Here is a 12,954-nt window from a genome sequence, read left to right on the forward strand (position 1 = left end):
CCAAGCCATGGAGCATGCTTTAACTAGCAGGGTCTGTAATGAAATCTGATTTTCGAAACGACTTCGCACCCCGCAGGCTGAAACCGAACCCCACCCCCTCCCACTCCCATCCGGACCTCTGGGAGTTCTAAGTGGCTGCTGCTGTTGTTGCTGCGGCTTCTCCTGCATCCGTTCGTTTTCATGCCCATTATCCACATAATTCTGCCTCCTGTCCCCTCTCTGCCCGTGGCTAGGGGTCGACCGCGTGGGATAATTAGGATCGTACAGTTGCCTATTGGGTTTGTTATTGTGATTGGTAATGGGTGATATCTCCTTCCTCTCCCTACTGTCCCTGTTGCCGGCGTTAGGCCGACCGGTCCTCCCCTTACTCCTCATACCAGGACCTGATCGGTGAGAATGGGAATGAACCTGCGACTGTGATGGTGGTGGCGTCGTTCTCGTGTTACCCGGCGAAGAGGCACCCGACCCAGCCGCCGACGGACTCCCAAACAGCCGCTCTCTTACCTCCTCGTACTTGCGCTGTCTCTCCTCGCGTTCCCGCTCGCGCTGTGCCTGCAGCTCTTCCGGTGTTAGCTTCGGCCTTTCCTCTCCATCATCGTCGTCGTCACCATCGTCGTAGTCGTTAGTTAGAATTTCCGGAGACATCGCGATAGTGGCAGTGCCCGAGACAGAGAGATGTTGGATACCTGCCGTTGCGGCGTCCGTAGCACCCGAAACGGGAGGGGTTGGGATTGGGGAGATGCCAGAGGGTGATTGTGATTGCGAGTTCAGTTGCTTGACGAGTTGGGGTTTCCGGCTTAGGACAGTCACTGGCTGCTTGAAGTCAGATCTCATCGGGACGGAGGCGGCTCGTGATTCTAGGTAGTGGAAGGTTTGGGGGGATTCTCTGTTAGGAGGGAGGATAGAGTTAGCTGGGATAATTTCCTTTTGCTCATTTCCCAATTGTGGCATGAACAATGTGATGGACGCTCAAGGGGGTACAGTGACGGCGCTTTATGTCTCGAGTCTTGGGCAGATTGGCATACGCTTCAGCCCACAACTGGCGGTTAAACTCAGCATGTTGGGCCCGTTTTTGAGCCTTTATGGCTCGAGCAGATAGCTTTTTCTCGGGCGCCGGAGCTGGAACTGGAGCTGGAGCTAGTGAAGGTGCCGTCGTCCCATCTTGTGCATGTGGTTCAGACTTTCCCCCAAAGTTTTCTTAGCATATTGCGCAAGACAGCGCCAAGGCCTAAATATAGGACACAATGAAACTGTAAAAATTCGAGAGCAGAAGAATCATACATCGACATGGGCCTCCCAATTATCATCCCACACATCCGGCAACTTTGCGGAGTCTCGTGCAGTCATGGTGGGAAGGTATAAAACGAGATCTGCACCGATAAAAATTTATGGTCATTTATAAGAGATTAAGGCGTATGCCCAATAGAAGTAGAATGGGGTTTGTATACAGGAGTTAGCTATGCCTTTGCTTCATTCGCCAAAGAAGAAATTGAAGTTGGGTTGAAAATGATAAATGCCAGCAAACGTGGGTTGAGTTACAGTGGGGGTGCTCACGTGATACTCCATCCAAGTCGGGATCTACTGCGGGCGGGGACATCTGCTGTGTCCATTTACACTCTGTGTACACTCTGTGACACATCTACTCTCATTCAAATACATTTCAGATTCAGTATCTCGGAGACTGTTATTCACACATATTCACGATGTCTACAGGTACATGGTTTAAAGGACTTCCCGAAATTCACCGCCCCAGCACACATAAACCCATTTGACAGCTAAACAATTCCTCGATAATACCTCCCACGGAAAGATTAACATATTATCTTAGATCCAGAAGGCGATTCTGAAATGCTCTCTACTTCCGAGTCTTCCCAAAGCAGCGAACCCCAAACCCCCACTGGCGGCCAAATCGCTGACGAAACCTCCAACTTCCCCAGCTCAGAGCTTTCCCCTCCAGGTTCGCAGGACGCCACCGGCGCAGAGCCTACAAAGATGGAGTACGGCGATGTCCAAACCGATTACGCAGCGGTCACTGCCTCACAACATATTACAGGTGATGGTGCTGGAAGCGGTGCCAGTTGGGACAATCAGAGCTCTGCGATCGCTCGGGCAGAGCCCGGCTCATCGTGGAACAATAAGAAAGCAGAAGAAGAATATCAGAGAGCTCTAGAAATAGTGGTGGATCGCGATTTCGGACTGAGTGAGTGGACAAAATTGCCACTGCTCTTGTCTTGAAGAATGCCTTCATCTTGCTGATTGATTTGTGAAATAGAAGAATTTGGGGATCCGTTTGATGATCGAGATATGGTAGAACAGTGACGGAATAGGAAATACCACGAGTGAGTGGACTGACTCCCTTGACTGGTCATTCAGATGGGTATGTATTCCATGCACTGTTGGGTTTTAGAAGCTGTCTTTGATACTGTGCCATCAGGGATCGCTTTCGTCCAAACACTAATAGTTCCGTGTCCTTCTTAGAACGAGTAAAATTGAATAATGATTATCCTCATAAATGGAAATCGGAACAGGCTTCAATCCGCAATGTAAATTGTGTTTTCCCCCTAGCGGTGATGTGTCGTTGAGAGGATAGTATGGATGAATGGCTAGCCCCAAGACCGGAACTTGACCCTATTTCACATATTTTGTCAACTCAGATTATCAGTGAGTAGTATGTTAAAGGACAGGCCAGATCTAGGGGATGTTACCGCGGTCCCTGTCCGGCGTTTCTGTCCCTTCGAGATGCGCAGAGTCCATAAGAGTGAAGCTCTCGGCTGGACATTCAGGTGATCCTGGTAGAGCCAGCTAAGGTACAAAACTAGGTACAGAGTTTCCACATAACGAAGGCGTAAATCGAACCTATACAATTCTTCCTGTGATTTTAAGCAAGCCTGTTCCAGCGTCGTAGCTCTTTTGTTAAACCGTCAAAGCCGCGGTTTGCTCATGTAATGTAGAGGCTGTTGGCCCAGCAACAACTACCGTAACCCTGAATGACACATTCAATTGGCGCCAACAAAGAACTTCACCATCACAAGAATCGTGTTCATTGATACTGCAGCGTGTTTTCTTATTCATGTTTTCTTACGTGCACATATTTACGGGATTTGAATATTAGGTATATTTAATATTCGCTGTACACTCCTTCATCCACTCAATATGCCCTCCGCTCGTTGGTAGGAAACTACGACACAAGAGCAATCAAACCCGTATCGCCCACCTCGTTGCGCCCTCACATCCTCCAAAAATGGATCTTTCTATTCCACCTTTTCCAAACCGGTATGCCATAAATCGCACTATAATTGTATTTGACATATATACCTTCTAGGCTCTTGTCGCGTTGGCGAGAAATCTCTGCCCGTGATTCACACTTCATGTTGTTTATAACTCCTCAATATCCGACTACATCCTGACTGGCTGACAATGCCTTTTTCCTTACGAATATAGGAGAAAAAGCCGACTATCATCGCCAACAGATCACTTCAAGTTCACTCCAATCGCTATATCAAAGAAAGCGCCCCGACTCTGGGATCGCAAACCCATGACTCCTTTCAACTCTCGCTCCAGGACTCACAAAGTCTGGAAACGTTTCCAGGCCTCTACATCCAATGATGTTGGTGGAGACGGACTCGGCCATGATGTGTTCCTTATTGAGATCAACAACTCATTTGCGCTTCGAGGCGTTTTAAGAGGAGTCAAAAGACGTTGCACTGCTGCTTGTGTTGGGGTAGAACGAGGAAGGTCCTTTCAGGAAACAAAATGGGAAACTGAGGATATGGGTACCCGACAACGTGAGGATTGTCTTATTTCTTATACACACTTTGTCTCTATTGGTGGTCAGCTTCAGGAGAAATTTTAGTGTTAATATGTAGACAGGAAAATGTGTCCCGAGGCCGGAAGTTCCCAGGTGGGAGAGCATTGAAGACGCATATATTGGCCCCGATGTTGATAACATACAATGCGACGAGAATTTTGATGAGCATCAGTGCGATGAACAGAAAGCTGTGGATCAAAATGATTTTGGTTTGGGTTTGTTAGCTGGGCAGTGGGGTAGCACATCGCCGGTCTCAGACCAAACTCTTGTCAATGATTTGTTGGATTCTGAAAAGACCACGGAGATTGCAGAACAGCACATAGATGGAGAATCAACGTCTATGCAAGAACCAAGCGGAATGCTGACCCCAGAAGATCTCGAGATTACCGACCACAGTACACCAGTTTCCCATCCCGATACAGCAACTGCAATCCATACTTCAGCAAAGATTGACAAAGCAACTGAGGAAGCAGCAACGCCCTTGTCAATCCCCCCCAGCCGACTATTGTTTCCAACCCTAGAGGGGGACGATGCCGATTTCATAACCGACTTCTTATCCCAAGCACAAGCCAAGCGTGCCGCCGCTAAATCTGTGCTGCCGAGCAAAGGATTAGAAACCGCTGTTTGGGAAAGCCAGGGCCGGTCTCCAACACCGCGCGCACGAAGAATTTTAGAAGACATTGATAAAAATTCCCCTACATCTCCAAGGCAACAAGTATCACCATCAAAACTGAGACAAATTTCAACATCGCCCTCCCCGAAATCCAGTGCAGCAAATCACGAACTCGAGGTCTTGCAGGAAGAGCTATGCCAAAACATCGGCGGAGAAGAGGAAGAATACCCACGACAACCGAGAGTAGGCTCTCCATGTCGAAGAAGTGCCCGCAAGACCCCCTCAAGAACTCTACGGAATGCCCCTGCCATACCGAACCATATCCCTTTTCGCCGTTCCAACGGAACCGAATTCGTATTTTTACAGCGTTCAGAGGAGCAACAGCTTTCTCTGGTGACCAAAGCCAACACTAGACGTAATAAAGGTGATGCTAAGTTCCCATGTTTCGTTCTTCAAGCGATCAATTCAAAAGAATATGAACCCATTTGCATCAACCACGGGGAGACGGGTGCGTCTGTTTCACCGAGGAAGTCTCCCCGCAAACGGATACGCATTGTGAAGAAGGTGATGTGGGACGATGAGCATCTGGTTCAGTACGAGGGTGAGACATACAATAACGATGAACAAAATGAGGATATTGGTCAGGCGAGCCATTCTCCGAAACTCGCCATCTCACAGTCCGCTAAACTGGAGGAAAAGAAGAGGAAGAATCCGAATCCCAATATTACCAGAAAGAACAGTAATAGCAGTAAGGCCTACAAATTATCCGTCCCAATCCATTCCGATCCGCAGTCGGTGAAATCACCAACGATAAAGAGGAGGGTGCCGAGGCTGGGGTTCTCAGGAAACAATGATCACAGTAACATTAGCCACAATAGTGTGGCCCCCACAGGTGTCGCTGCCGCTGCCGCTGCCGCTCCGGCATCTGGAAAAAAATCATCTGTTGCCAGGCATCCCGGGACGCCGATTCATAGAAAGAAACTTGCCCCGAAATCTCCGAAGGCAATTGTATTCAAGGTTTCCGATGACAGAGCTCCGAAGATGAGTACTGCTACATCAACCGATTCTGGCATAATTCCGCGTGTAATTTTAGCTCCTACTACACGTGCTACGACTAGGAAATTCAGCGGCTCGTGTTTGCCAAGGCATACAGGGAGAACAAAGGTATAGCAGCCTCGTCCAACAGGTGAGGGTAGGATGTGCCTACTTTGCTTTTTATTATGTATTTTTGTCTCTTTATTGTCTATGTTTAGCCTTTTGTCGCGTTTTTCTTCTTCGCTTTAGCCTGCAAATCCAAGATACCCAATTGAGATATTTTTGTCGTATCGTGTGTTTTACATTTTCAATTCAGGCGGGTTGTTACTCTTTATGAATTGGTTTTAATTCAAGCACTTGCAAAATATTATAAGAAAATTTTCTTCTTTTTGTTACTCGAGTGTTCGCATAGTTTCCCATTATCCATTATAATCATCCAGATTCCCGATAGTGCTCGATGAGTATGACGAACAAAAAATGCCTCTTCTGTGAGAGCTTGTTCCAGACAATCGATTCCTCACACTTTTACGGAAAAAAAAAAAAAAAAAAAAAAAAAATCTTGGACAATTCGCTCAGCAATTGCATATTGACGTCCCCTGACTGAAAACAAGCCCTGCTATATAAAAATGAAACAGAGTGCACACATCATACCCAAAGGTGTCCTTCATGTTCACACAAACCGCGCATGCCTTCCTTTTGCTGTTCATCCGTCAATTTAATTTCCTCGAGGTTACTCTCAATACGACCCGGGTTCGCAGACTTGGGCAACACCTGGACTAGCAGTGTGACCACATTCTTTTGCAATGACCTTGAGCGTCGGGTCCTCAACCACCTTCTCACCAGTCGTTGGCACTTGGTTTTGAGAGCGAAGGGGTATTCAGAATAGGCCTCTGGCAGGATGTTGTGTGCGGAGCAGTAGTTGATGAGTTCAGTGTTTGGCAGGAAGGGATGAATTACTTTCACAAGAGATTGGCCAATGGATCAAGAAGAGGCCAACATAGTCTAAGTTCAGCTTCTTGAGCGAGTCATTCAACGACCATTGTACTCCATCCTTATCGTATAGGTGGTTCCAGACTTTTGTGGTCACCCAGATATCAGGTCCTTTGACATTGTTGATTTTTCTCTTAAGAAGCCATAGATAGCCTGTCCGACCTCATCCTCGTTGAGATAGAACCACGCACAGTCTAGATGTCTGTGTCCAGTTCCTAGAGTGTGCAACGCAGCTGCGTAACTCTCGCCTTTGGTACACTCGTTGGCAACAGTACCAAATCCCAGACCAGTGATAGTAACGCCATTGCTCAATTTGAACTTGATATCGAGAGACAAATCTGTTTCCGATTGTTCGCTTTTGCTTCGTCTGGTTATTCGCCTATTTTTCGGTGTGTTGAGGCCCCCTTTCTCTTCTTTCTAGAAATCCGATTATGAGTGGGCGACTGCTTCCGTCAGCTGTCTCGTGGGATTTCGAAAGATAATAAAAGGGAGTGAGGAATTGAGCAGCTCTTCTAGTGGGAAAGACGCGAGAAAGTGGGACGCAGGGAGTGTGAAAGGGGAAATTGGAATAATCAAAAGCCCGCTGATGATTATGGATCGAGTAACAGTATGGAATTGGCTGTCTCATAGATTTGGGGGCTAAAGTACAGCCTTGCCTTTCCATTGTTCTTTTTTTTTCTGATAGTAGCCCTGCATTCTCTCCTGTTGGCCGTCTACAAGGATCGTTACTATATTCTCTACCTTCAATGATGGTATCCCAAAGCCCACGGACAATTCGCTCAAGATTTCATTGAAATTTTTTTCAGTGTGTTGGGTTTGGAAATCAAGCAGGAGTTTTTATTGGTTTCTTGGCATTATTATGAGCGGCCTCATCAGTGCAGGGTAGTCGGAGGTTCCCAATGTTTTTAAGATACCCCACATTATTTCCCCAGCTACGCGTCGCGTTATCCACATTAATCCAGGGAATATACGCAGTAGTATGTATGGAGTCTGCAGGCAGCGAGCGTTGACAAACCCGCGCCTATCTAACCATTCAGGACGCTTGCAATCACCACGATATTATTACATTATTGCCATCCTGGAAATGGCCAGATATTCCGCAGAAACAAGCAAGCCTTCTCACACAAGTCCCCGTTTAATAACGTTGATGGACCCAGACAAGGCTAGCAGTTCTCAGGGAACAAATGTAGATTTTTATCTGTGGTTGTTAACTTTCAGAGAAATATCTGTAAACAGCCTCACCAGCCATGGGTAGAGGGTGTCTAATGTAAGAAAGTCTCCACTGCGTATCCTGCATCCTTGATTATATCACAGAATTTCTTTTGTCTGTGGTCTTTTCACCCGATTCGGCTGCGAAGCTAAAACAGCTTAAGCTCAAGCGCTAGAAAATAAAGTTTTTCGCGTGAACCACGATGAGGTCATAACCAAGGAGGTTAAATTGTCGTTGGTTAGTGCCTGGCATTTAAGGTTAAAATGCAGCTAACGCGTCTCATTGATCCGTGCAACGGATCCACATGGGCGCAACCTGCGGGGTCCTTTGACCTCCATCGCTATAATTTTCTCTTTCTTAGAAGAGATAATTGATAATGTGAATTCAGTGAAGTTTAAGCTTTTCAGAGATGTCTTCGTGTTTCCTCTCCATCATACGATTCGACAGGCCCACAAAACTGCAGCATAATAATGGACGTAAAACTTCAATTTTCTGGGTGCACAGATACCATCTCTCAATATCTCTCAAGGGAAGGTTACCCGTGGTGTTGTTGCTGGTATTACCGATCCATGCAGCCATATCCGTAAGAAGGGGTGCCTCTTGTTAGCCATTGGCTCTGATAGCTTGTTGCAGCATCGCCACTTCGACGTCAGAAACACATAGCGACTCCTGTGGCTATCCTGATTGTTCAGGGGCATCTGTTAGTCTTCAATGGCTAGAAAAAACTCCTTTCGCACGTCCATAGCGATTGAGTGGTACATGGCTGCGTGGTAGCACTGACAATGAAATGCATTCTATCGTTATGCAGAGTATGATATCAACATTGCTCGCTTTCTTGGGTGCCTAGGAAGTGTTCTGTTCCCCGTCCAGGAACCCAGATCCAACAGGCCCGCCTTTCTCCGAGCAGATCCCAGCGAATAGTCACTCTCTTTCCTACATTGTTGCGGTAGTAATTAGGGCGGAAGAAGAGCTACCGGTAGATCCTCTGGGAGGTGCATGTTGTGCACGTTCCCGAACTTCGATTGTTTTGCACAGGAACCAAGGATTTTTACCTGAAGATGCATAATTGCCTCCCGGAAGCTACCCATTGATAATATATGAACATATGAGAGCCAGAATTCGCAGATTTATCTTGGCTGTTGATGTTCTTTTGCTCATTATCACTCTTCCTCTTATTTAAACTACTTCTATTTCACAATCAGATATATATTTTATCCAGTTGCCAATATTGACAGGTACAGAAGATTTGCTATTTTGACATAGATTGCCTCTACCCACAAACATGTATCGGACTTCTGAGACTGATATCATTCTCTCTCCCAAGGAAGTCTCAAATGGCGAGATCGCTCAAAAGGAAGCGTAGAAGGAAATCCAACTACCATCCGATCTTCAGAGTGGCAATGCTATCGAAGTTCCACATCGAAGGGCTCAATCAGTGATGCGGGTCATCTCATGCACAACTTGAGCATATTCCCATCAATGAAATTCAGAAGATCGTGTCGGAACTCCTTGGTACCTCCCTCCGCATTCCCAGATCACCCCGGGCTTCAAGGGCTTCGCTGGGTCCAGATGCCCTCTATGCCCTGCGAGATCGAGGATATCTCCATAGAAAAGGTCAAAGCAATCAAAAGAGTATGGTTTTGCATTCGACATCAACGGCGTCCTTCTCCACGATGATAAAATCACTCCAGAATCTCGCCGGGTGAGGGAACTCCTCAAGATAACAAACTTGGTATCAAAATCCCGTATATGCTCCTTACAAATGGCGGTGGCAAGACCGAAGTAGATCGCACAGAACAAATATCTTGCATCCTAGCTCTCCCATCTCCACCGCACAGTCCATCCAATCCCACACGCCCATTCAAGCTCGTGCCGAATAGGGTTTCGCGACCTGCGCTGCCGCAGAGGCGTACGGATTCAGAAAACATCGTCGTCCCAGGACACCCTCGCCTGGGGCCCCAGCATCTCTCCTCCCTGGAGAAACTTTACCGAGAAGGACCACAAGCAGGCCAGACCACAGGACTTCGACAATGTCACATTCGATTCCATTCTTGTTTTCGCCGACTCGCGCGACTCGTGCGACTTTGCCACCGATTTCCAGATAACGATGGATCTAATTAACGGCGAACAGTCGGAGATGATATCTCGTATATCAAGGATCCTGTAACATCTCACTATTTGATACATTCAACGTTTCAATATACGAAACGGAACACTGCCTCGCTCGTATAATCGAGAATATCTTTCCTTATAAATACTGCCTGATTATCATGTAATTATTGGAGTTAGAATAAATCAATTCAATTTTATCTATCGATATTCAGTATTTGGGTCAATATTCGGACTTTATCCAGTTCCGACACAATAACTCGCTAGCCAAACAGATGCCCATCCACTTCTTGCAGGGCGATATCATCTTCCAAACAGACCACAAGCTCCTGCGGATGACCCAAGGTCCCTTCCGCATCGCCCTTGAAACGATGTACAAGTCACTCACGACGGATATCTCGAGCAGTAGTCTACGTCAAGCCTGAGCTACAAGCTTGCAGATGGAGTCACTATGTTGTTGTCTATATGATTGGTGGCACCCTCTGACATCATTGGTGGGACCGGCGTGTTCCAGGGTAGATGAGAACAATCCAGCCAACTTTGGCGTATTCGACCATCAAGCTTCAGTGGGGTGAGAATGAGGGGGTCAAATCTGCTATTTAATCGACGCGGATTGAAGAAAACAATAATTCTGGAAACAAATTTTTTCCCCTCTACTAGAATTTCTATATCTTTTCACTTTGTTCTTTCCATTCCTCTCCTTCTTTGCTTCTGGCATCTAGGTAGATCCTGGATTTTTCGATTCTAGAGTTTCTTTTTCCTTCTGATCTCCTTTTTCCATGTTCACTAGTCTTCGCTTTTCTTCTTTGGGTATTAGGCATTGCGCCTCTCGTCAAACCATGGACGGATGAGGGTATTCCGAATCATTTCTATATTTCATTTTCTCACTCATGATATGAATGCATAGATAAACAGTGCGGATTGGCATTGCCGCCACTAGAAATTCAATTGCCACAATGAGGGATGTAGTTCCTGGTGTGATCATTCGAGTTTCGCTTACCCTCTATTCCCACCCTACTTTACGGGTTGCCAATATGAGAATTTCGCCCTTGTTCTTTGCTTTGAAAACTAAACCTATCAAAAGTCGTGCCTTGCCTACCCTGACCGCTATCCCTCCTTGAACGGTCAGAAACATCCTATATCCTGCTGTGTCTCCAGATATTATGGCTTTGGTTGTCCATGAAAGTGCCAGATCGTCCGATTGAAAAAGGATATTTCAACCCAACATGAGGCTGTAGTTCGTACCCCTACATAGCACGTAATTCCAAGGATTTCTTGGGCGTAATCACTTCCCAGGATTGGAATAGTTCTCCGGCCTCCCCATTCCCCTAAACTCTCGACAAGCCCACTTTGCATACGTTGTAAGAACTGGGCAGGCTTAGGCTTGGCTTGCATACCGGGGAGGCGTGCGGCTATATTCCTGGATCAAAAGCTACTTTCCCTACGCCGAGATCATGAGCCATGAACATGCTTGATCAATTTCAGCTGAAAGGTAATAGAAGACTTCTTCATCCGCATACCGGCACGGATCCAGCGGATGAGGACAAGAGCGCTGCCAGGAATCCCATAAACACCCCAGTATTCTCACGGACAGCTATCCTGATTTCCACGCTACAGCCGTGCATGCCCCTTTCCCCATATTCACTTATCCGTGACGACAAACATCGAAGGCGTCCACCACATAAGAGCCAACAGTGGGATAAGTGTAGTCAAGAGGTATATATATTTTGGAATACTGGCGAGACCTCAATTGAAAGCGGTGGTTATACTCAAGCACAAGAATCCATTGCGGCCAGTGATGAGGAACCCAATCCGTGGTAGTTAAAGGGTGATTGGTCCACTGTTCTGCAGTATTCTCTCTCTCGAGAGAGAGACATATACTCCGTATATCTCACGACTCGCCTCTGGTCTGTGCTACAGATTCTCGTCTGGGATCCAGGAGCACGAGGTCCCCAATACACCGCCTGGGGGTTGACCGACAACTGGCCTGCGATGGTAATAGCAAGCTGGTATTTCGGGAGGAAGAAGCCATTCCACCCACTCCTCATATAAAATGACAAGACTTAAATGATGTGCACTAAGGGTCATTCTCTTTTTCGATCTTGTCACGAATGTGTATCGCGGGAGGAATATCAGATATTCGATATCCATTCGGCATTAATTTTCCTATACAAATGGTAACTACAGTATGAGAAATAACACGCATATGTTTTTGTTGAGGTACCTTGGCTGTACACCGCAACCCGCCCCCAACGCCGCCAAGGAGCAAGTATTCCACAGGTTTCTTTGTGCCCGCCGCGCCGGGTTACACCTGGCATGGAGATCTGCAGCTGGTAGCTTGGCCAGGCAAGCTCGGCGCTTTTCCCAGGTTCGAGTTACAGCAAAACGATACAAAGATAAATAAATAAACCGTCCTTGTATTGTGGTAGGACTCTGAGGACAGCATTAGAATTCGCCTTTATTCAATTCGTTGAATATCCGATATTATTTGGATACATGGCATTGACAATCATAACTTATAGCTAAGATAGTTAACTATTATGTCATCATGACCTCAGCCCGCTAGTCTCGTCAAGAAACTTTTCTGGCAAAACTCAAAACATGAGTAGGGTTCTTTTGCACTAAGCGGTAATATCTCCCGCTCCCTCCCACACCGATTTCTATTGGGATTGTGTATCACTATCGTCGCTTCTTCTTCTATCTCGTTCTATTGACCATCCCTTATTGCGCTCCATCGATTTTCCTATGCGCCGGTAACCCACAACTAGTCTTACCCCCCCGCTCCATCCCCACGTCGAAACAGACTGGGTACGGCGATATAATACCACCGCTGCGGATATTCCACCCCTGCTCCGCCGAGAGGGCAATCTGTGACTAACAGCAACGGCTGCGACTGGTCGCTGGATGCTAGATGCGCGTGTCGTAACAAACAAAAAATCAAAAATTACACCTTATTCGCCCCCAGAAATCCTTGTTGTGTCCCGTGACCCCGCCGAGCCGCCCCTGTACCGTACCGTTACGGTACTGTCGTATTGCCAGCGTTCCAACCGTCCACTGCCGAGACCAACACCGGTAACGAGTACGTATGGGTAACATTCCCCCATTGTCAGCTCCTAAATCTCCTCCAGCTCGGTGCCAGCGCCTGACTTAGTCTCCGCATTGCCCTCAACCACCTCGCTCTCATTCTCT

The 12,954-nt window shown here is 46.9% G+C and overlaps 6 protein-coding genes across 6 annotated transcripts in view; 3 read left to right on the forward strand and 3 right to left on the reverse strand.

Moving 5' to 3' along the window:
- Window positions 1-187: 187 nt before the first annotated feature.
- Window positions 188-1,347, reverse strand: HCAG_01522 (predicted protein; the record flags this gene model as incomplete). The annotated part of the gene is made up of 4 exons (XM_001544425.1): window positions 188-219; window positions 369-886; window positions 1,026-1,180; window positions 1,282-1,347. 4 exons carry the CDS (start codon window positions 1,345-1,347, stop codon window positions 188-190), a joined length of 771 nt encoding a protein of 256 aa, XP_001544475.1.
- Window positions 1,348-1,703: 356 nt separating this feature from the next.
- HCAG_01523 (predicted protein) lies at window positions 1,704-2,319 on the forward strand (the record flags this gene model as incomplete). The annotated part of the gene is made up of 3 exons (XM_001544426.1): window positions 1,704-1,713; window positions 1,829-2,200; window positions 2,273-2,319. The coding sequence occupies 3 exons, from the start codon at window positions 1,704-1,706 to the stop codon at window positions 2,317-2,319; spliced, it is 429 nt and encodes a 142-aa protein (XP_001544476.1).
- Window positions 2,320-3,241: 922 nt separating this feature from the next.
- On the forward strand, window positions 3,242-5,591 carry HCAG_01524 (predicted protein; the record flags this gene model as incomplete). The annotated part of the gene is made up of 3 exons (XM_001544427.1): window positions 3,242-3,273; window positions 3,442-3,785; window positions 3,871-5,591. The coding sequence occupies 3 exons, from the start codon at window positions 3,242-3,244 to the stop codon at window positions 5,589-5,591; spliced, it is 2,097 nt and encodes a 698-aa protein (XP_001544477.1).
- A 510-nt stretch (window positions 5,592-6,101) lies between these two features.
- Window positions 6,102-7,142, reverse strand: HCAG_01525 (predicted protein; the record flags this gene model as incomplete). The annotated part of the gene is made up of 4 exons (XM_001544428.1): window positions 6,102-6,346; window positions 6,414-6,599; window positions 6,638-6,863; window positions 7,095-7,142. 4 exons carry the CDS (start codon window positions 7,140-7,142, stop codon window positions 6,102-6,104), a joined length of 705 nt encoding a protein of 234 aa, XP_001544478.1.
- A 2,375-nt stretch (window positions 7,143-9,517) lies between these two features.
- Window positions 9,518-10,322, reverse strand: HCAG_01526 (predicted protein; the record flags this gene model as incomplete). The annotated part of the gene is made up of 3 exons (XM_001544429.1): window positions 9,518-9,769; window positions 9,861-9,917; window positions 10,305-10,322. 3 exons carry the CDS (start codon window positions 10,320-10,322, stop codon window positions 9,518-9,520), a joined length of 327 nt encoding a protein of 108 aa, XP_001544479.1.
- A 2,347-nt stretch (window positions 10,323-12,669) lies between these two features.
- Window positions 12,670-12,954, forward strand: part of HCAG_01527 (conserved hypothetical protein) — a gene marked incomplete at both ends in the record, with an annotated part of 2,193 nt that continues 1,908 nt past the window's right edge. The window contains one exon of the mRNA XM_001544430.1: window positions 12,670-12,844. Coding sequence (XP_001544480.1) covers window positions 12,670-12,844 — 175 coding nt within the window. The remainder of the gene's footprint in view (window positions 12,845-12,954) is intronic.

The sequence above is a fragment of the Histoplasma capsulatum genome, genomic scaffold (assembly GCF_000149585.1).
Source record: "Histoplasma capsulatum NAm1 scaffold_1 genomic scaffold, whole genome shotgun sequence".
Classification (NCBI taxonomy): domain Eukaryota; kingdom Fungi; phylum Ascomycota; class Eurotiomycetes; order Onygenales; family Ajellomycetaceae; genus Histoplasma; species Histoplasma mississippiense.